We start from the raw sequence: 24,264 nt of genomic DNA, 5'->3' as shown, positions 1-24,264 counted from the left end.
TTTCTTTATTCCATAGGTAAAGCAGTCATTTATGGCGCTCCTTTAGCAGCTTATACATTTATGGAAAGCTTGTTGACACGTGGTGTTCCTGGTTCTAGAATAGTTATGGTAAAACCTCCACAAAACAACTCCCCTTCATGTTTCAACAATCCGGAAATAGATCACTTCATGAAGAAGTGCCTTGCAAATGAAGGTATTTTATGTACATCAATCTTTTTGTGGTCCTCTTTTCAAGGATCGAACTCTTTTTACGATCCCTTTCGGGTATGGATTTAGAAAGGTGTTTGAAGGGGGTGCACATTCATTCTAGCCCTGGCTGGAGGGGTTGCCGAAGAGTTGCCAATTTTCTCAGAGAACATTAATAAGGCATTATTATCCGAGCTCGAGGTCTTTAAGGAGAAATATCAGGCAGAACTTTTTGATACAGACCGACCAAGTGAAGTTAATGAAAGGTTTCTTATAGTGCATTATTTGACCTGAAACGAAGCTTGCTTTTTTTTTCGTTCTTGCTATTTTGTACGGGTTGGCTTTCACTTTTCTAGATAGTTAATCACTATTGTAATGGATAGTTAAACTGTTTTTCGAGTGTTTTTCGTTCGACTCGCATTCGTTTTTTGTTTCATTTTTTGTGGCGTTTTGCTGTTTGCTTTACGAAGTTTTTTTACATTTGACTGTAAAATTAGTCGTTTTGGATCGTGTTCAATTGCATAAAATAATGTACCGTCAAAATGATTCTGAGCCAATGCGTGTGTTGAAGTAAACATCTCAAAATCTCTCAATCGTAATAAAAAGGTAATGCGACAAAAAGTCTTGCATGCTATGGCAGCATATAGCCACCTAAATCTTATCAAAACTAGAGCACTCCTCCAACAAAACCATCATAAATACGTTTGGCGAATTTCGGCCGAAATACATCGTTTCGTGTAGTTTATTTTTATTTTGCTTTTCAACAGTTATTTTTCGAACTACTATGGTTCTAGTAGTCATTTTCCTTTGCAAATACGTTTTCAAAGTACTATTTAAGTTTCTTAAAACAACTAATTCTTAACATGAGATCTGACAATAATCCATCGCGAACATTAACGTAGCTAAACTGTTACGTTTTGCACAGTATATCAGTATATTCAACCATTCACGAGGATATTGTGTTTGTGTTGCTTTTTTATGGCTTTCAGAGATGCAACTTGCCTGTAACTCTTTTATGTGTAAGGGTACACTAATCGCAAGAAGCGATTTCAAAAGTAGATTACATTTAACCGTTTTCTGTGATAAGTCATTTGTGATAAGTCATTTGTGATAAGTCATTTGTGATAACGTCATTTGTGATAACGTCATTTGTGATAAGTCATTTGTGATAACGTCATTTGTGATAACGTCATTTGTGATAACGTCATTTGTGATAAAAACTTAAAGAGTGGCCACGAGCGGCCGAAACGAATGATCACTTTTTGTTCTTTCCACAAGTGATATTTTTATGTAATAAAACCGGGAAAATTCCCATTTTTAACTGGAAAATAAGTTTTTGTTTCCCCAACATTTTGAATATTAAAAAAGTCGAGATTTTGCAAATAACACGCGTACATGATGTAAAGGATAAAAGAAATGCTTAATGCAGTCAAACGTTCACTGATATGAAATTTTATTAAACAAAGTTTTTCGGCAGTCTGTGTACAAACCCGCCTTCGACGGGTTATAAAAGAAATGAATGGGATGTAATACTATATAACTACATAAATAAAAAATGTCGAAATAAATTATTATGATATATTGTTCTATGTGATAGGTATAGTTACTGTTTTTTAAAAGAATTTTATAATGTGCTGGAAGTGGTTTTAAGTTGTTATCTGCTGCTCTGGTTAGTCCAGTCTGCCATAATTATAAAGTTTTGCTATGCAGTTCTTCCTTACATAAAAGACTGACTGAAACACTAACACGTCACTTGCAAAAATATGATATAAGAGTCACTAACAAACCACTTAAGACATTACAACAAGAATTCCCATCACCCAAACACCCATCACGCATTTTTTTAAAAGAAGTGCTATTGGCTAGCTTAGATTACATCACGTGCTATATAATGATTTGCTAATAGACTAGCAATGGCTTATCGATTTTGTTGAAATTGTCTTATCGAAGACAAAGTACAAAGTTTTTAGCTGAAATACGTCTACTCCTCCAACTAGGTATTCTCAATGTCTGCATTTGCCCATTCAGGGATAAATACTAGTAGATATTCCAATAGTTTCGCCGTTCGTTTGTAATTCAAGGACGAGAAATTTCTGTGACATCGTCAATTCCTTGTTTATGTCCTCTTATAGATCAAAGCTCTTGACCCATAAAATTGTTCAAATTCTTATGGCTATTAAATAATCACTTATATTCACTATATTCAAACATTTATGCATACAATATTTGCAAGAGCATCAGGTCAATTTACAGTAAAAATTTTTGCGATCAGAGTCATCTCTTTCACAGGTGTTGAATTTCATGATGATTACACTCTTGCAAGATGGAATCATGGAGAGGAATCAAATCTGTTGAAGAATGCAACGTTTACATCCGCTAACAAACCTTTAATACTAGATTGTCAGGTACTATACCACTTAAATTCGTAGTTATTGCTGTCTGTCCTTGTGCCTAGTTTTCATTTACCCGATTATAAGCAATTCTTGGTCTGGCTTTTATGGGAAACATAAAATGTGAATTCAGTGTACATTGTTGTCCATAACTGCCATATAAAGCTAAGCACTAACTATTAAGACTTAAAGGAAGGACAATACAAATAGCGGGAGAGGATCCTATGAATTATGAGTTTGAATTTAGAAATAGCATGTTTTCTGTATGTTGTATGATATTAGATACATTCGAAAATTCAAAGTGCGAACATCATAAAACATCGTTCTTGACGATTCTCAAATGTTGCCGAAGTGTTTGCTGATTCAAACGACATTCTACGTTAACCGCATTTGTTGTTAATTTTACCTGCTGAGACATTAAACTATTCTAAAAACGCCCCAATTTTATTTTTGTACATGCCTTCCGCCTCCTCCCCCCCCCCCTTATGAATAAAGTGGCATGTGGGCGCTTTAGAGTAGAAACTCGATCGTTAGCTTGAATCGATGAATGTTTTTTTTATCAAAACAGAATAAATGTTGCTTTCATTTGGTGCACTTACATATGTCATAGCGGTGGATTTCATTCATTTTGGTAGAGCTATAACTGTATGACATCCGAACTGTTTGTTTTTCTTCATTAACATCTAGGCGTTTTTCTGTTTTCAAGACAAGAATGTTGACTATCAAGCCTTTAAAGGTGAGGAAATCCTTACAAACGTTTCGGTGCGTGAATTATATGAACTTCAACTTTAAAAGTGGAATGTTGCTTTAGCAAGACTAAATAAAGTCATAGTGATTGTTTCGTAAATTGTTTTAGTCTTCAAAAATAAAGCACCAGATTCTATAAAATAACCCAAATAAAACTGCCAGTGATATAAATGATACAAATTGTGACAGTATGTTTTGCAGCAAGAACAATTGCGTATGATGCATTAAATGCTTAGATATCTTTGCAGCCTGTGAAAAGTTTAGTGTTCTAGAGTTTACTGGTATTAGCCATGCTAGGCAGTAACTTACTGTTATTACACTATAGTTAACTGGTATTATACAATAGTTAACTGGTATTATACAATAGTTTACTGGTATTATACAATAGTTTACTAGATAGAATTACAAGTACTTAATAGTATCACAAGACAATAGTCAGAAATTTAAAGTTTTAACAGTGCCCATGTCATATGCTATTCTGTTAATGGAAAACTTTAGACTAGAAATGACTTTCTTCAGGGTTTGAAACACACATTTTATTAACATAATTGAAAATTGTGCAAAATTCATTGATAAATAAAATTCTTCCAATATTGCATTTTCCATACAGTTTCTAAAGTCAAAAGCAAGCAATTGTTTCCACTCTGCTGTATTGAAAAAAAATTAGAAAAGTGTTCCATTTGACACTCTCGGTTCACTGTTCAATGTCATATTCAACAAAATATTTCAAAATAAAAGCACCGAAGAACAAATTTTTTGAAGAAGTTTTTTCTGCCGTTTCAAGTGTTCTTTCCATTTCCTTTTTAAAATTTCAACAGAAACCTATAAATTTAACCTACAAGTTAAATAATTCCAGCATAAACCATTCATATCTCAGCCTGACCTGATGCCCATTCGCAGACCATATACAAAAGTTATTCCCTATTGATTAGCCAACTTGTTGCATGTGCTCATTGAGTGAATTTCATTTTTAAGCCATTAACGACAGTTGTTTGGTGTATGATGGTAAACTTGTTGTTGACGGAGATTTTTACACAAATGATCCGGCGATTCGTGCTGCAGGCTCGTTGACAAAATTTTCGCGGCGATATTATGTTGATTCATGGTAAGATCTACTTATTTTTCATTCGTTCTTTTTTTAATTAAATTCCACGTTCCAAATGATGACGTCATTTCTTTTTCCCTTACTAGGAGTCATGCGAATTTTAATTCGAATGAAGTTGGTAGATTGGTAAGCTCTCTCGAATATTTATGTGGGTTTAGTGTTAATCAGAGACTTTTGATGCATTTTAAAAATTTTCATCTTCCACGCGTGCTTAGTATATCATCATGAGCAACGGTCATACTAGTCATGAAACTATTTTATTCACACTTGCATATGAAGACTACGTTTTTGTCAGCATATAGGTAGCTATAATTTTTTCCCAATGTGAAATTAAGTTTAAACAAAACTCAAAGAGGACCTGATGTAGACCTTACATCTTTTATTTGGTTTTAATTTACTTTAAAAATTAATTTTGATCATTTGCTTGTAAGTTTCAATGAGGTAATTTGAAAGTTTTGTTTCATCTCGAGAATCGCCGACTTAATTAATAAAGTTTAATGGTAGATATTGAACTATTTGTCGAAAGTATTTAATGATTATTTATGAATGCTGTTTTAAATGTTCAAACATCAAATCATTACTTCAGGAGGCCTATAAAGGCGCGTTAAAAGTTATTAGAATGATTCAATGCCTTTTTCCCTTTATCTGTATTAAATACATAGCAAAATCGTCCAGGTTAGTGCAGCATTGAGAAGGACTGTTGGTGCTCGTGTGGCCTACCACTAAGATTATCCAAACGTCAGTCATTAACAACACTAACACTCCATCTCAGGACTTCATCAACCCGGACGATCTACTTCTATAAACATTTAACGAGACTTATGTATAAAAACCCCGTATGTTGTTTCCAGCTTGCAGAGTGCTTACTTTATCTATTTGATCCAACGTTACAAGCTTCCAAAACCTCCCGTGAAAGTTCAACTCTCATTCCCGTTTTTAAAGAACCAAAGATTCAATACGCAATACTACCCGGTAACTATCACCTTAAACAAAACTCTTATTTGGGGTAGTTTGATTGGTTATTTCTCATCACGTGGTGTTCAATCATATTCCCGCGGTATAGCGAAATGTTCTTCGTAGTTATGGTCCAACGTGGTGGGGCTTAAAATCAAAAATTCTAGGGGCGGGTTTCCCCTTATCTATCAGGGTTGAAAATTTTCTCAGGGTGCCGTTGTGTGTTAGCAGACCCGTCAAACGGAGATTATCTGTAACTAGCACTCTCACCAAATTTCACCTTGCATTTTTCTAGCTTTTAATAATAATAGTAATAATGGCATACAGAACGCTTTCCATTTTCTAAGTTTATCAAATCAGAAAAAATGGGGTTGGCACTCCCCTGTACTCCACACCCCAGAAGAGCTCACACGCTAATTCCATTTCATGATTTTATATTCTCGATGTGCAAAACAGTCATGCAGATCCATTTTTGCGTATGAGAAAAAATTCAGGACTTTTATGTATTCAAAGAAAAGCAAGGTTTTTATGTGTTTCATACTTGTCATAAACAAAGTTTTTGTTTCTCAATATTCATCTGTTTAAGCACGGTACCATTTTACTAATATTTAACAACTATTTACGTTTATGGTGTTCCAATTGGTCGTATATTGTTGTATGCATAAATGTAACGGCAATAGCTACCTATAATCGTTACACATTCCTAATGATAACACATTTCACATTCAACCTTAAAAAAAATTGCCCAAAGTAAATAATTGCCTTGGAAGAGCAAAGTTATTTTAAGCATTCCTTAATCTGGTGCTAAATTGCTCTTAATTTTTAAAATAGAGGTCCACAGTTATCTGGTCGCCTTGATTTGCAAAACGATGTAGGCCCTCTAGAAGATGACTTTTAACTATTTAAAACCAATTAGAACATTTTAATCAACCATCGTTTCCTTTGAGCATCAACGACAGAGTTTTCTTTATTCAACTATGACTTTATTGTCAATTTTTTAGAAAAATTAATCACGTGTATATCACGTGTCTTATCTAGGTCCGTTTCATTACCTTCATATTGGTAAACCTTCACTGTCCATAGCATTGGATTCCTTGATGGCTCAACACGATTACGTTAGTAAACTGTTTACTTCTTTTCAACTCATTTTTATAGGTGTCTTTACCATACTTAACTCAGTGCATGGTCATGGAGCATTTATAATGAGAAATGCTGGTTTGCATTTCCTTAGAACTCATATGCACGTCTTGTCAAAAGTGTTTTTGACACGAAATTTGGTCGCCAATTTTTCTTTATTTTATTGCAAAAAAAAAAGTATAAAAGGACAGTATAACTTCTTCAGTAGATTTGATTTATTTACTGAAATATTTATTGAAGAATATGTTCGGCCATTTTATTTCGTCTTTACATTGCAATCAGAAAATTCTATTTTAAAATTTCGTGTCATAAACTTTTTACATTTCCCTTGTCTTTATCGCATCCAACAATAGTGAACTTAACAAAAAAGTACTAGTACAACTATTCGCGAGAAGTTTGACCGTGTAAGGGAATGGCCCGAGGAAGTTTGTACTCGTATTGCTTTGTATAAATTTTGCTTTAAAAAACTGCGGACGTATATTGGTAAATATGCTTTATAAATCATAAACACCGATCTGTAAATGATACAAGACTCTCTACAAAAGAAAATTCTGATCTTTTCACATTTTATAAGTGTAAAGAAGTGTGCACAGTTGTTTACATTTTGTTGACACGTCGTTTAGTCTCGAAGATACTGAAACTTTTCACTGCATGGTCATATTTTCTTTTTAAATCTTCGCCTATGTGCTGAAAAAATTTATTGGGCAAAATTATTGATAAAAAGCTTTTCCTCCAACTGTTTTGTGCATAATCATTTCGCATACTTAATAATCTTTGCTGGCTCCGTTTTTTTTTGGGACACCCTGTATGATACATTCATACATCTTTAACGCAAACAACAATAAAAAATTTGGTTCGATATACTTCGATTAAGGGGAAGCTCCAGGAAATTTTGTTTGAGCGCGTGAGCATTAGATGACATGACGTCATCAAATCTTCTTTCTTTCACAGGGTTTTGTCTTGACTACGGGTGCGGCGGGTGACGAAGATAGAGGATATTTTCGCCTACATATCAATCAATATGACAGTATCGAGACAATCACGTGCTTTTCAAAACAGGTTTGTCGACTTAAGAGGGTCAAAGCAAGCCTCACACTGAAGGTCGAGGGTTGCACATGCTCGAGAGCTCTAACAAACGTCTCCAAGGTTTGCATTAGCCAGTGCAAATACGAAAAACATTACTTAATTCTTTTAGAAAATACCAGAAAAGTGCAAAACAAACAAATTTCACGTTTTAATTTTTTGTCCAATGTGTATACATGATTGATTAGCAAATTCTCTTTGGTTGATTCAATTAGTTGGACTCATCGGTTTGCACTGGCTACTGATAGGCTACTGATGACTGGCTACTGGTGGGTTTGCACTGGCTAATGCATACACAGCTGTAGACCAATCATCACATGCGTTTCGTGTTTTTTTTATAATTTATGATTAAAACGAGAGTGGATGATTATAACTAGATTTTAGTTTTGTTTCATCCCAACATCCTTTTCCTTGTCTATCAAAGTGTACTTATTGAAGATTTAAAGAATTTGTAGGAAAGCGTATTCTCAAGGAGCAGGAGTTGCTCGTAAAGACGAGGGGAACCCTAAAATATCTTACTCTTCTAAACCCTTTTGTATAACTATATAATTTTATTTTTATTGCTTCAATTCCTGAAATAAAAACTCTGAGTAGATCAATTGACGAAGTATTAACATTTTTTACAGGATTTTGTAATTGTAACTAATATGGTATTAAAATTTAGAAAACATAGAAATGCTAAGAAGGTGAAAGGTGGAAAATCTTCCTAGAAAATTTCTATCTTATAAATTCGTTTTCTAATTCCTCGCCACTCTTAGACAATGTTTAATTGCTCACTAGGTCTATTTAGATGTTCTGCTGTTCTTTCTAAAACAATTTAGAACAACGTTTATTGTAAGACGCGAAAATATCCTCTTTACATTTATCTGTTTACACTTTAGAAAATCGATGTCGAAAACCTTATCTGTCTTTATGGCGTCCATGCAAGATTTTTAAATAATTTAAAGCAACGCTATAGAGAAGGGTTGATAACGGATTTTTACAGGTATAGATCCAGCAGAAATTCTTAGCGCGAAAATTAAGTCTTGCTATTCAAATTTGACACCACTACCATCATTCATTTCTATGAAAATCTATCGCTTTTGCTGTAAGAGAACAAAGAGAACAAAGTTCAGACCTGCCAAGTGTCACGATTCAATTGTGAGTCTCGCGGTCTTTCAAACACACTATAGGGAATATACAGTTGATCCACTTCGCTGTGCAACCGGCTGTTGTATATTTAATGAGATTGCTGGCTGCGGCTAGCTGTTTCAACATTCCTATTGGTCAAAAAAAGCAATTGACTGGTTGCCACTATGATAATTACACGCGTTATTAGTTATGCGCTAAGCATTCCTTAATCTACTCCTCTGTTGAAAACACAATTTCCAAACTGTCTTGTAAAAAGAAAATTATGCTATATTGTGCTGCTCATAGTGCAGCGTTTCTATACAGATTCTTCCATTGATCGATTTAGGGGAAGAATGCGGTAGTTGGGACCCATTGAACCACCATTTCTCGCATTTCGTAAGAATCATATAGCCAACATCAACAAACGAGTCATCGAAATCAAATCCAAAGTAGACTGACTGAACGACATTTTACAAAAACTAGAGCACCTCTCCCCCCTTCTTAAAATTATCCTGGATGTCATTTTCTTCTTACATACAAAGCTGAATGCTAAATATCGCGGAAACTTGCGCCTGAATGCAAGAATTAGAAGAAAGGCACATTTCATGCTTATTAAAAATTAGAAGAAGTGTTTAATATTCAATACATTAAAGTTGCTGTTTCACCAGCGCAAACTTTATTTGCTGGGCTAGACCAGTAGGAGACCTTCAGCAGGCAAGCTACAAACTTCAATTAGATTTTTATACGTCTTCCTAATTTTAGTGTTTCATCACGGCAATATGTGCAAAGATACTTAATAAATACTCTCTTAAGATGGAACATCTACAGTTTATTTTATCACATTAAAGTAAACCTTTATGTTTTTTTACAAGCAAATCTCAAAGTCTCGCGGCTTTTTAGATAACAACTCATTATTTGTCTCACCAAACATTGGTGGGTCTTAAATTTTCATAGCGAGCGTGATTCATAAAGCAACCGCTGATATAGTCATCATTCATGATCATCGTCACTGATTTTCATCTATCTTCTGTTGCAGTTTCTTCCGGGAAAGCTGGTGCGTGGCCTTGTTTCACGATCGCTTTAAAGATCTAAAGAATGAAATACGTGAAATACTTTCCAACGCAAAGGTGAAAAGCGCTAAATTTAATGGTGTTGTATGGCACTGGTCTGATATTTCTCACATTCAGCATTGTTTTCAATATTGTTTTTCAGTTAGAATGTCAAAACCACATGTCAATACTTAGAATTGTAAAACACATGTAGTTTTACACCCGTTAAAAATATTCCATCAATGTAAAGTGTAGAGCACCTTTGGGAATGATGATTTGACTTTTAACATAGGGAAATAATTTTGCCTGTGACTCTGGATAACGCGACTTCTTTGTCACACTGAATGAGTGTGAGTGTTAGTGGGATTTTAGAATACGGTCGTCAGACTTTTTGATCGTATTCCATTTCTTTCTGCATTTGATTATGCTCATATGGCTTCTGACACCTGCAAATGCAACTAAAGTACAACATATAGCAAGACAAATCTATGTAAGCAGCATTTATCGATTAGATGGATTAGAAGGGACATCTAGATTGATAGAAATTAGTGGTAAAACTTGGTTTTGGCATGAGTAATGTTCATGCAATTGCACAGTTTCAAATAACGTAGAGTTTACCAGAATACGTTGTTTTGCTCTAAAAGTACATAAGAAATAAAAGTATCTGATTTTCATGAAGTTAACATTTCCTTCAGTTGTTTTTGCTTTTGGGTAGGGAATATAGGGAATATATGGGAGGGGGGGGTATAGCACATGTCTATGTATTTGAACACAGTCTTTCCACTCTTTGATTTTGATGTATTTATATGTAGGGTGAAGATTGTGAGAGTATGAAAGAAATGGTAAAGAGAATGATTGATGAAGATTTGGAGGTTAGTCTGTGTTTTTATGTTGCTTAGAAACAGAAATGTGTTGTCTTATTCTCTATATTTTTTTCTCAGCTATCTCCAGTCGATCGCGATGATTTGAGCAGCACCTACATGAGCTCTTCTGCAAGAATTGAAGTCGAGAAAACATTGTTGAACTTTCTTAATTATAATTCTGCTAATCTGCCGATGTACGCACGACCTGGTATGGTCTGATATTTTTAAATTCTCGTATTTTTTTCTTTTCTATTTAATTTAAGCAAAACTTTACATTTTGTAAATATCTCACATTGCATTTGATAATGATGGTAAACCAGAGGTTAAAATTGGGATTTTCCTGTATTATCGCGAGATTACGTATAAATCACGCGAGACTAACACAAAGCCCTTAAACAAAGCATAGTCGTCTTTCTTGGATCGTATGATGAAGAACGATTTTCTTTCATAATATAATTGCCATATGTGAGATTGTATTATCGTGAATTTCTTTGTGCTATTTTCTGCAGATATTACAATGCGGAATTATAATTCTATTACCTTGTCGTGCTGCGTCACAAGTAAATCACATGAGATTGCGCGACAAGTACCCAGCACTCATTGCGCGTTATATCCAGCTTTTGGATAGTCACGAATTTTTATGCTAGCATATTATTTGCTGCACTATTAAATATTCGACAAAACATACAGTTGAAAGTGTTCACGAACACAAGAACATCGCTATGAACCAATCAGGAAATAAGAATACATTACAAACTAGCATAGAAGATCACTATGAAGCTTTGTCGGACAACATTAAGGATGGGTTCCACATCGCTCAGAGGGCTGTTATCTGACCTAATGCGAGAGCGACGAAAAACGTTCCGGCCAAGCGACTGTTTCTTCATGCAGCGCGTCTGCGGATGAAGAACCTGAAAACACTAAAAATAAACGAACACAGTCCGACGACGACGAACAAAGTGACATGGTGTTATTGCTTGGGAATTCAGAGCACAAAATCAAAAAATTTGATAACGACAAAGAAATTGGCTACATTTCGAGGTAAATGAAGAGCAAGTCGGGCCCGAGGTGGAAGATCAGATTGCCAAAGTCAATAATAAAACACTCTTGAAAAGGACTGTTTTTGTTGTTGTTGACTGACATTTCTCACGACCTTAGCGGTAGTCATCTTCAGAGTCAAAAAAGAACAACTGAAGATGACTACCGCTAAGGTTGTCGAAACGTCAGTCAACAACAACAAAAACAGTCCTTCTCAGGACTATACCAACCTGGACGATCTACATTTACAAACATGTAATCATAGCAAAACTATCGTCAAATTTAATTGTCCGCATTTACTCAAAATACATTTAAAACATCCTTATAGCAAAGGCGAAACAAAAGTGACAGCATGCACCATTCATTTGATTATAAGAAAATTTCTCATAGGCTGGTATTTGAGAAAAACTGTCAAGTTGAGGAACACCACCATCACCCCATATTTACTGTAAATGATGAAAAAGTCTACGTCCTACAACTTAACAATTTACTTTACTTGGGAAAATTACGGGGTCTATCAAAAACAATTTAAAAGTCACTTGAAAACAATAATTTCATCAAAACTTTCCAAAAGTTTGTCAACACTTATGTGTTTCTGCATCCTCTAGTTTGTCTAAAAGTAATAGCAATCCTTCTTGTAGATACATTAGTTTTTAGGTAAAAAAAAAAGTCCTCTCAAAATGAGTGCAACAATTTTGGCAATCTCAATGTTTGAGCCTCGTTCAAAAGCAAGACAGTAGCTATATGCTATAACTATCTTCAAGTAATTATTTGATATTGCCTTTTGCAAAAAGGCTGTGAAAATAGAAGCATTGCAAAGGAAGTCCTTCGTTGATTTCATGAACAAAAAATAGTGTTTAGAAGAATAAAGAAGGACACTAAAGCTTCGGTCACACTGTTCGACGATAACGATAAACGATAACGATAAACTATAAGGAAATTCAATGGTCACATACTAACGATAAATCGTTATCGTTATCGCTGCAATGTGACCGCACACAAGAGTTTGAATAACGAGCGATTTTTCTTTGCATCGTTATCGGGTCGTTACCGGGTGCAGTGTGACCGAGGCTTAAAAGAACCAAATTGTTTAAAAACAAAAGAGCGGGGGGATTTCTATTAAAGGACAAAAAATTAAAGTAGCTAATGTATATTTATAGCAAAATATGACATATGTTTCTGAGGCTAAAGTTAAACCGGAAGCCAGTGCTCCTCTTTCCAATTTTATTTTTTATGTTTCCGTTGTTTCTATTGTTTTGAAAGCCGTAATCATTTATGTGTTAATGCATCTGCAAGAACTTGTGCATTTTCAAATTTTCCTCGAGCAAATACATCATGTTAATCTTAACGAACTCTAAAATACTTTTATATATTTAAAACTTGTCAAATAAGCAAAGAGCAGACTTGGTTTTCTACCGTAATTCATCGTAAATGATAAAATTTACAAAAAAAAATGAAAAGTGAAACTAATAGATAAATATATGAAGCCAATTAAAATCCACTTTCTAATAAAAATCCAAACAAAAGTTAACTTAAGACGCTCATGATGACTATAAGCAAATTAATAATAAATCGAAACATTGCATAATTCAAACCAATAAATATGCACGAAATCAGTTATAAATATGTTTGAAAAAAGTTACAGCGCAATAATTACCAAAATCCCTTAAAATATTTATGATAAAAAGAATAAAAACAGGAGCTAAATAAACAAAAGCTGATCTACAGATATAATATTTCAATCATAAAATACGGGTGAAAAATTTTAGGATAAAACGTTGTCTTTCTACAAAATTGACTTCGGTGAGGTTGGTAGAAATTATCTGTTACAAAATAATTCATAATAATTTTAAAAGATTAAATAAACATGTCAACTCGACGATCAAAAAGGTTTAAAACAGATACGGTAAAATAACTTGAAACATGAATTCTTTACAATAAAACCAAAATTATGAATAAATATATATCAAACATATATAAAGCAAAAGAAAATTGAAATTACTAAGGGAACAAAGAATATCATCAGTACAGAAAAAATCCACTTTGGAAAGCATAGGCTATTTTATTTAGCTACTAAAGAACATGAATAACAATATATAGAGAACATTAACAAAATTAAAGAACATGAAGAATCATTAATATCTAAAAAAAAACATGCAATAAACACATTTTAAAGATAATGGGAACTGACTCAACATATTAAATAGCATATACATGCAGAACACAAATACACGGAAAAAATACAGAAAAACAAAATCGAGGATATTTTTACATTAAAATGATCATAAAGCGAAGAAAAAGTTCTTTGGGTTACAAAAAGTACAGAAGTGCCCTTAAGCATTTCCTACATTTGCATTTAAATTTTTTTTAATCCTGCTATAAAGAAAAAGAGTCTTTGTAACTTATAATTAAAATTAGAGCGACAGGCAGACAATTTAAAATGCAGTGTCTCACAAGAAATTTGTGGGCAATAAGATATGAACAAGAGGGATTTAATTTATTAGAAAACCTAATTTAAGAACTTCATGTTTTCAAAGTTTTTCAAACATCCTTACTTTAGTTATCTGACAAGGAATGTACAATTCTGTTTAAAACGCGCGACAGTTATAAACTTATAATGCCTGTTTTCGTCTATTATGAACACGTGATTACTATGCCTATGCTATTCTTCACAGGCAAATTTTACTTTTAACAGTATTAGTTATATGTTCATATCATTAATGTCATTCTTTACCGACATATATTTCAGGATATATGTATCGTATATCATAAATATTTAATCTTCATGGCGCAAAATACCCTGGATACGCCTCTGATCTTTCGTATATAAAACAATGAATTTGTTTAAAAGAGCTATTAAAGTATATTTCGCCGATTAAGTCGTGTGACGTTCGGGTTTCGTTTAAAAGAAAGAAAATGTTCGAATTGTCTTTATAATAAAGAAGAGAACCGAAGTTGGCATCTTTCAAACAACTTGGTGAATGCAGCGATGCAAAAATTTTTAGGTATTCTAGTTCAACTTATGTATAACCTATATGCTCAACAGGTAAGAATGTGTGGCAAAGCCTTCAACAATCTGGGTTTAACTTTTAACGAGGAAGTAGAGAATTAAGTATTTTTGGACAGAAAAAGAATGGCGATTGTGTAGTAATAGGTGGATTGGAAGTAAACGTCAAAAAATAAAAATGTGTTGTTGCATACTTGAACGAGGAATAAAGGAATCAACCACTTATTATCATATAGGTACTGTATGTAATTATCCAAATAGTCATTTTTTGGATGAAGATATTTAGTATACATATACATGTTGCTGTAAAGCGTAAATGTCGACGACGATAACTCTGACGACGATAACTCTCACAAATTTTCGAAAAGAAAAATAGCCGATTTTATGATTTTGAGTAAGAAGAATTGGAAAGACTGCGGCAGTGAATTAAAAAAGCAAATAGTGCTCAGATGTATGTTGGCAGAAAGAAACGTGATTAATGGAACTAAACTTCAAAAGATTAAAACGTTACCGAACGATTGTGTAGCTATAAATAAATGTGTAAAAATATTTAAAAAAAAGTTCTTCAAACAACCATCGTAATTAATAGCTATTTATTATATGGTAAGCGTTACGTCCGGCTAATTGGCGCGCTTTTATGGGCTCAAAAACATTTTTGCCGTTCCATTATTTTCCCGTATCGACCACGGTCAAAACGCGTAATTTTAAAATCAAATGTAAACAAACTTCGTAAAGCAAATAGTATAACGCGAAATAAACGAAACAAAAAACCATTTACGAATGTAATTCAAAGGAAAGACACTTGGAAAACAGTTTAACTATCCAGACGATATAATTTGAAACGATTTATTTTTTAAAGTAAATGGTTTGAACCCGGGAGTATCGCGACATGTTTGTAAATGTAGATCGTCCAGGTTGGTATAGTCCTGAGAAGGACTGTTTTTGTTGTTGTTAACTGACGTTTCGACAACCTTAGCGGTAGTCATCTTTAGAGTCAAATGAGGAGTAAACGTCAGGTTAGCAGTATTTTGAGTCCGGCAGGACTTAGAAATAAGTCCCTGTTGAACACACAAGAGGCTATTCAGATCGTCAAAATACGGCTAACCTGACGTTTACTCCTCATTTGACTCTGAAGGTGACTACCGCTAAGGTAGTCGAAACGTCATTCAACAACAACAAAAACAGTCCTTCTCAGGACTATACCAACCTGGACGATCTACATTTACAAACATAGAATTTATTTTTATGGACGAAAACTAGAAAAGGGAAAGCCAACTGGTAAAAAACAGCAAGGACGAGGAAGAAAGCAAGCTTCGTTTAATGTCATATAATAAACCTTTTAATAACCTCGCTTTCTCGGTCTTTACTGAGATATATCGGACCTCTGTCTTTTTGTACAAACCTCGCCCTACGGGCTCAGTCTGTACAAAAAGACCTCGGTCCGTTATTTCTGCGTAAAGACCTCGAACTCGGTTATCAAGGGCTTAGTATATAGCAGAATTGTAGTCGTTTAAATAAATTAATGTCACAGCTGGTCTTATTTTGATAAATATATCCCATGAATGAAGTTTTGATCAATTCAAAGCTAGTATATGATGCTTAAATGTTATAGACTTGAAATTTCCAGATTATTCTTGAAGTTTTTCAAGTAAGCCATTATCATATTATGAGAAATACAAATATCAAGTACTGTTTGGCAAATATTTAGGAGCATAAAAGTTACGGCTCCTCCCAAAAGAATGTTTTTATATGCTTACAATAATTTAATCTTGAAAAAAGTGTTTCTATCTTTTTGAGTTCGACTATTCGTGCAATATACTATCAAACATGTTCAGCGTCTGGTTATTGTTTCGCATCTGGACGTAACCCGAACTTGTGGGCATTTTATTTCAATGAATTTCCCTAAAAATGCAACTTTGTTTACATTTTACATTTACAGCAAAAATCCTGATGCGTGTTTGTGATGATGTTTTTCCATGTTCAGAGCTTTGCAACTTTGCATGTGATCAATATTTCATACCATGTTTGTTGCCAAGCTGAATACAATATTGCAGCGCCAACGTTTCAGAATTATAGAGCCCAAAAATATCAAGAAGAAAGTGTTTGACATTTATGCTTTACTTTGCAATCCACATTACTTTGATTATTGATCAGCGTAATCATTACAACGTTGATGAACTATGTAAAAGAATCATATTTTGAGAGCAAATAATTAAATGAACATAAGAAAGGTTGGCACAGTGGGCACGCACACCAGCTTTCAAATTTAAAAATAGTGCCCTTTTTTACAATAAAAATATCCTTTTTAAATGGAAAATTTTCCATAATATATTGAGCTAGCTGCCCAAACTAAGCATGGGTCTCCAATCTAATCATTCGACATTTGAACAACAAATATACAGATTAATAATGGATAACGTTATACTCGAGCGTTGTTAAAACTTTAATATTAAACGTTGCCTGAATGTTTATTGACGACATTTCTAAGATGTTAAGTTGAATGTTAAAACAACGACTATTATAACGTGAGTATTTCCGTCAATGAACAACGTTAATTCAACGTTATGATGTGACAATAATATAAAGCCCGGTCAAACGAGCGCAAAATTTTAATCCAACATAACGCAACCCATAAAAAGTAAATGGTTTGAACCCGGGAGTATCGTTACATGTTTGTAAATGTAGATCGTCCAGGTTGGTATAGTCCTGAGAAGGATTGTTTTTGTTGTTGTTGACTGACGTTTCGACAACCTTAGCGGTAGTCATTTTCAGAGTCAAAATGACTCTGAAATCAAAATGACTCTTCTGTTCTACTTTGAGCTACAGAAGTAGAGTACATTTGTACAATTCATTGCCAAAAATGTACTCAGCTGTTTCAGTGAAAATCCTGATTATAATTACTTCATTTTTAAATGATGAACTAAAAATAAAAAAATACCAAAAATACATTGTTTTAGTGTGGAAGTGGCTGAGAATTGAGCTGTCAAACCAGAAGCGAACATGGATAAGATTTTGGCAATATTTTTGTCATATTCTACCTTTGAAGTTGGCTTCAGTGGAAAGTGGTGTGGACAACACAAAAGTACAGTATGGTGACAAACAGTAGTCCAACTCTACAGAATTTTATGTGTAGCACATATCTTATTACGCATGTGATTATCATAGTGGCAGCCAGTAAATTGCATTTTCTGACCAATCGGAGCGCTTGCGCTTCAGTTGCTAGCCGCAGACAGTAATCTATTTAAATCAATGATTTAAATATACAGCACCAAGTTTCACAGCGAAATGGGACTACTTGTTGTATATAGCATTCTTTTGGGCATTGTAATAAATTGTCGTAGGTAAGTTAGTTTCCCTTTAACATTTTTTTGTTTTAAGTACGTTTTGTAAGTTCCTTTGTTTGTTTAGATAGTTCTTCCTTTTTGTTGCAACGCGTGAGAACTTGAAATGCAATAAAATAGTGAGTACTGCTAATGACGTAAAAGGAAAGCTCGACTTATGTTTTGTTGTAATTACCTTTAACATAAATATATGTAAATAATTAACTATAACAGATAGCGTAAAAATACTCCAGTGATGTATTGTACTTGTAGATTCCTCGATACACGCTCCTTCGATCCGGATCTTTTTGAATTGATTGGATTGAAGAAAAAAGAGTATTGTGTAATGGAAAATTTGAGAAAAAAGAAGTGCACACGAAACGGTCATCGCGGGTTTGTAAAACAGATCCTCGCTGAAGTTGGAGAAATGATAGACAATGCCCTAGAAGATAAACAGCTATTACAGAACCGTAAAACCACGTTAGAAGATCAGCTGCAGGGTATCCAGTCGCTTCATAGTGAGATATTGCTTCTTTTAGAAGACGTTATAGACATGGAAGTAGACGTTCTTTTGAATGAAATTGATGAAGCAGGAATGTTGAGGACTGAAATAAAGGAATCGATACGAAGGTAAGAAAAAGCGTTGAAACCCGTCTTAGAATTTGTCCACTACGATCGAGTGGGGACGAACAAGCACTGTGTCGTCGAAATTTTCGAGTGAAGCTACCAAAATTGGAGTAGCAGAAATTTGACTGAGAGATTGAGCATTGGCAAGAGTTTCGAGACTCTTCTTGTAGCTCAGTCGACCAAAATGCTGAATTGTCAGACGTCGACAAGTTCTCCTATCTTCGCGGTTTATTGAAAAATAAAACGAAAGACTCAATTTCTGGGGCGCAAAAGAACAGTTAAAGCTACGGTATGGTCGTACTCATGTCATGAAAAGGACTCATATCAAAGAACTAATGAATCTGCCGGCCGTTCACAGCGTACGTGATCCAGCCAAACTACGAGCTCTCGACGACAAGATAGAAACTCATCATCGGCGCTTGCCAGCACTGTGCAAACATTGAGAAATCTTCTTGGTGGGTAAGACTTTTGAACCAATGGTAGGGACAGTAAAGCGAGCGTCGAGGAAAGTTTTAGAACAAGCAAAATTGACTTACGACGAACTTCTCACAAATTTGATTGAAATTAAGGGAATGGTTAACTCATGACCGTTGACTTATGACTACGACGAGACCGACGGAGAAGTGTTGACACCCTCACACTTGGTATTTGGGTATAGGTTGGATTCCTTATCTGACGATGTAATATGGACAATGGACAAAGATATAGATGAGGCTAAGAGCCTTCGTAAACGTTATAGATTTATGATTGATTAGAGAAATCATTTTTGGAATCGATGGAGAAGAGAATATTTAACAGATTTAAGAGAGTTTCAGAAAGGAAAGGGTAAGGTGAAAGGTTCAAGTGCAAAGGTTGGAGACGTTGTGTTAATTTATGATAAGGGATTAAAGCGTGTGTTTTGGAAGTTCGCTGTTATTGAAAGGTTGGTTAAGGGTAAGAATGGGGTTGTTCGGGATGCAACAGTTAGAATGGTTGAGAAGGGATGATCAAGGGTTTCAAACAGCCCACTGCAAAGGCTGTACCTTTGGAAATAAGTGATGATTTCCATTGGAAATAATTGAAGATGTAAACTATCTTCATTTATTGTAATGAGCTTGAGACACATAATGATAAGACTTGTAAAATCACTCTAATCAGGTTATTGAAGAGGCAAGGTCACAAGGATCTCGTCAAGCCGCAGCGTTGGACTCTAAGTGGAAAAGCGCAGCAACGCTTGAACCATAAGTGTTCAAGGAGGGGGTTGTGTGGGATATTACATTCTTTTGAGCATAGCAATAAAATTGTAGTAGCTAAGTTAGTTTAATATTTCTTTGTTTTAAGTACGTTTTGTAAGTTCTTTGTTTGTTTCGTTAGTTCTTCCCTATTTGGGTATCGCAGCGCACTATTCTTAACAGTCAATTCACACGTCCCAGTCCTTTTACGCGACCTATATATTGGTGAAATCTCGATTTGGCGTGTGTCTGTCAAAATTTTTCCCAAGCAGACGTCACAATTTAGAAGATCTTTTTATAGTGGGGAGTGGATGATAAAAATGTTAAGTTGCGAACGCATGTTTTTTCTGTGAGAAACATTGTAACGATAAACGAACAAAAAGAAAATTTGCGAAGAATACCTATATCTTGCAGTAATATATTTTTTAACGGCTGCTGATTTGCGTCAAGGTGATGCACTCGGTTTGGAAAGCAATTTGCTTTTATGTTATTATCGGCTGTTTTAATGGCACGAATAGTTCATTGACTGCATCACACATGGTGGACAAAAGTACAATTTATAATAATAGCAAAAATGTGGCTTTATCAACGGTTGCTGATTTGCATCAAGGCGATTCACTCGGTTAGAAAAGCAATGTGTTTTAATGTTATCATCGGAAATTTTAAAGGCACAAATATACAAGACAAGAGTACATTAAATGTGTTATTACGAGTAGACAATAAATAAGTAAAAGCTCTCAATAGTGACTTTACAGTCCCAGAGCCAATAAATGCTTCATGTAGTATAACTGTTCGAGTATCTCAAATGATTTTCTATTTAAAATATGTGCGTATGTGTAATGTGATGGCCAAGAAAAGTACCAAAGTGAGAGTGTTGTAGAGCCTATTATGGAAGAGTATATATCAATTTGATAACCACAAAATGACCTTGGAATAGACCGACACACACATATCATAATTATACAACTATAAACATTTCGGCTTCATAGCTACTGGACCACAACGTCCACAAGAGTTTTAGACGAATTATAAATTTTACCAGGACAACTCAACTAATGAACTAACAGGAAAATTTTGCTTTGACATGTTAAACTCATTTCATCATCACTCTGTTTATTTGCAGAAGAAAATTTTGTTCGATTTATCCATGAACGACGACTTCACTCTTCACAAAGCGTTTGGACGACAAATATAAGGATAGAGTATTTATCTAATAAAAACGGTTTTCATTCAAAGTAGCAATGAATTTAATGATAAATTTGCGAGGACGTATATACTTATACTCGCTCGAGGTTGCTGTCGGCTTTCCGAGCGCGTGACACTTAATATATTGCAGTGCATTTTAATATTTTTAGGAACAAACATTACAGTTTGCGAAAGACATGGACTCCAATAGGTCCCATTATCCTTTATCTAATGTAATGTGTAATCAGTCCTATACAACTACTCAATTCCATGCCCATAAACACTGTATGTATAATGATGTAAATAGAATGCTAATGCCATGAATAGTGACCGCAACATGGATTGTACAATTCAAGTTTGTAAGTGTATAAAAGTTATTCCTTGCTGGAAACAACTGAGTAACATGAATCCAGACGAAATCAAATAATATACTCACACACAAACACTGGGAGACTGTCAGCTACATATATGACAGAATATACTTGTTGGTGTTAATGGATGTGTTGATTATTTGTTGGTTGGCAACAAATTGAGCAAAATACAGAAAACATCCTTAAGCTCCAGTTAACATGATTTAATTGGTTATTGCCTGAGTTCTAACTTTCATATCAACTGCAACATATACATGTAAAGATCAATAATTTAAATGAGCAATTGCTTTGCTACCACTTGCCTTAAGCATGAAAATTTTTGTAAAACGAACTTTGGAAAACTGCTCGTCCAATTGTTCCCAGTTTGACATTAGCATATTAACATACATACAGTGTTACTTCTTGCATGTTCTTCTGTAAATTGACTTAGTTATACGATCATTTTCTTGGTGTAAAGTTATAACATTGATAATAGACTACCTGCAAGATCATGAACAAATGCATCTTGATACGGATGAAACATTTAAATCGCAAATTGAATTTTATTTGTCATTTTTTGTCGCAATGATACAGAATTGTAAAGTTTGAATTTTGAAAATTACAAGAACATTGCAAATCGTATCATTAATTTTTATTACTTAAACGATCAAAGGGTCCCTAGAATGTATTAGCTACAAATTAAAACCGGATGTTCTTGATAATATGTGAAAATGTAATTTTTTTACTTCATCCAATAAAACACCAGAAAGCACTCAGTGCATATTTAGTAGTTGAACGAGTATATAGTTAAAGGTCTTTTTCGAATATGCTGATTACTTTGACTGTTGCTGTTGTTTTTTTTGCTTATTGATTGGATATTGAAAATAAAAAATGAATATGGCACACCTGTTTGATCAAATGCATGCAGACACCTTAAAAGTAGAAAATATTGATCACAGTGATCTTATTTGTGGTGGAATTTCTCAGTAAAAACATTCAAGAGTTACGAAGATCTAAAAACGATAGAATTCAACATGAACCTTGGGCAGATTATGAAAACTGTTTAGAAATATTGACTGAGGAAGAACGATGGTTCCTTTTTGCTGATCGTGCACTGAATGTTAACAATCGAGAACATATGTGGCATGGTATATCTAAAGCCTATAAATTTCTAAAGTAGCTTGGACCTTTTCAATCCCAGAAGAAGTACTTTGAAAATATGTTAAATGCAACTTGGGAACAGCTGATGTTAATTTATACAGAGACGAAAAGATCTCTTTTTTTCAGCATCTATTTGATTTTGTTGACAGTAGCTGTAAACTAAAGTATAAATCAACTGTGTAATTGCTTTGTAAAATATAAAATTTTCTTGCTATTTTACTTTGCTTTCAGTTGCATGTGTACTGTTGCATGCTCATGTCACATGACTAACACAAACACGTTTATTTAAATAAAGATATACATAATGGCAATAGCATCAGTTAAGACTTCACTTTCATTGATTTTGCGAGCAGATGAGCTCTGGCTCAAAACCACTTATAACTGCACATAAACACATGCTCAAATACTCATATAAAATAACTCACACGAACGCGTTCATTTACAAACAGATATACATAATGGCAATAGCATCAATTGAGACTGCACCTTCATTGGTCTTATGAGCATATGAGCACTTGCTTAAATGAACATAAATGCTTATTAATACCTGAAAACATCACATTTTTAAAAAGTTATTCCTGAAGGAATAAGCTACAAATATTACATGTACATGTTCAAGTTTGATTCAACACATGGTAGATTCAAGGGAACAGTTGAAGCAAAAGATGGTAAACTTGTGGTTAATGGTAATCCAATTGCTGTGTAGATTTTATAAAAATATTTAATGGAAGGTCTAATTTACGCCGTCACGAGAAAGAGTGCTGTATACACTGGGATCAGGGAAAAAGGTCTCAATCAGACGCAAAGAGTCAGGAGATACACACTGAAGACATTGCTTCGACAAGTTCCACTGATGAATCTGATAGTTTGATGTAAACAAAAAGAGATGTTAAGGCTGAAGAGAAAACTGATCCATGGATACCAGTGATAGAAGAGGCAAGAGAAAGACGTAATGTAGATTTTGATAAAATGATAGAAAGCCTTTTCAACAGGTTTCTAGATGAGCATGGAGCGATGAAGCATATTCTAACATTCTTCCAAATTATAGAAAGAACTGGAAAGCATTTCTAAGCAACGTGTTATGTGGATAAATCAGTTGAAAAAAGATCCCATTCACAAGAAAATAATGCATACAAAGTAAGGGTTTATAGGAAGCGATGACTTCGATACACAGGAAGCTATGAAAGCAGAAGTTGACAAGAGAAAGCTCCTTTTTAACTGACTTTTAAAAGAATGCAGCTTTACTGACACTGTCAACAATGAAGATTATTAAATGTGACAATGAATTTTTGTTATAAGAACCTTTGGATTATGTTAATATTTCAATGCTGAATAAATTAAAATGAACTGTTCTTTATAGTGTAAGCCTTTATGTGCAACAAAATACTTTATCATGGTTTCTGTTTCTGTTTTTCATTTTGAAATTCATACCGATTAGCAAAGTATACTGCGCGTGCGCAAAATTTGAAGTTGGGCATTCGAAATCATGCTTAAAAATGAAATTAATTGATTGTATTTTCACAAAAAGCATTCAAGTATTCCAAGATTAAACAGTTCAAACTTCAAACTCCCGTGAACGATATATTCATAAGACGCAATTTGCAATATCACGTGGAAAATAGATTAACGAAAGTTTCAAATGTTTTTGTGACGCTGAAAGATTTTAACAGCATTTCACGAAGCATCACTATTAAATTTTTAAAACAAGTTACATGCATATAGCGCTGACGTTTTTTGTTTT

General features: G+C 34.2%; 1 protein-coding gene across 1 annotated transcript in view; it reads left to right on the top strand.

The window, feature by feature from the left end:
- Nucleotides 1-11,169, top strand: part of LOC124453195 (cilia- and flagella-associated protein 61-like) — a 32,656-nt gene extending 21,487 nt beyond the window's left edge. Inside the window, exons 24-35 of the mRNA XM_047003950.1 lie at nucleotides 17-193; nucleotides 2,476-2,591; nucleotides 3,264-3,312; nucleotides 4,299-4,428; nucleotides 4,515-4,554; nucleotides 5,280-5,400; nucleotides 6,421-6,497; nucleotides 7,471-7,578; nucleotides 8,484-8,587; nucleotides 9,749-9,839; nucleotides 10,574-10,633; nucleotides 10,703-11,169. Of these exons, the coding sequence (XP_046859906.1) occupies nucleotides 17-193; nucleotides 2,476-2,591; nucleotides 3,264-3,312; nucleotides 4,299-4,428; nucleotides 4,515-4,554; nucleotides 5,280-5,400; nucleotides 6,421-6,497; nucleotides 7,471-7,578; nucleotides 8,484-8,587; nucleotides 9,749-9,839; nucleotides 10,574-10,633; nucleotides 10,703-10,843 (1,214 nt within the window). The 3' untranslated portion in view covers nucleotides 10,844-11,169. The remainder of the gene's footprint in view (nucleotides 1-16; nucleotides 194-2,475; nucleotides 2,592-3,263; nucleotides 3,313-4,298; nucleotides 4,429-4,514; nucleotides 4,555-5,279; nucleotides 5,401-6,420; nucleotides 6,498-7,470; nucleotides 7,579-8,483; nucleotides 8,588-9,748; nucleotides 9,840-10,573; nucleotides 10,634-10,702) is intronic.
- The last annotated feature ends 13,095 nt before the right edge of the window (nucleotides 11,170-24,264 follow it).

The sequence above is a fragment of the Xenia sp. Carnegie-2017 genome, unplaced genomic scaffold (genome assembly GCF_021976095.1).
Source record: "Xenia sp. Carnegie-2017 unplaced genomic scaffold, XeniaSp_v1 HiC_scaffold_25, whole genome shotgun sequence".
NCBI lineage: Eukaryota > Metazoa > Cnidaria > Anthozoa > Malacalcyonacea > Xeniidae > Xenia > Xenia sp. Carnegie-2017.
The sequence above is the reverse complement of the archived record's forward strand: the minus strand, read 5'-3'. Positions and strand labels throughout refer to the sequence as shown.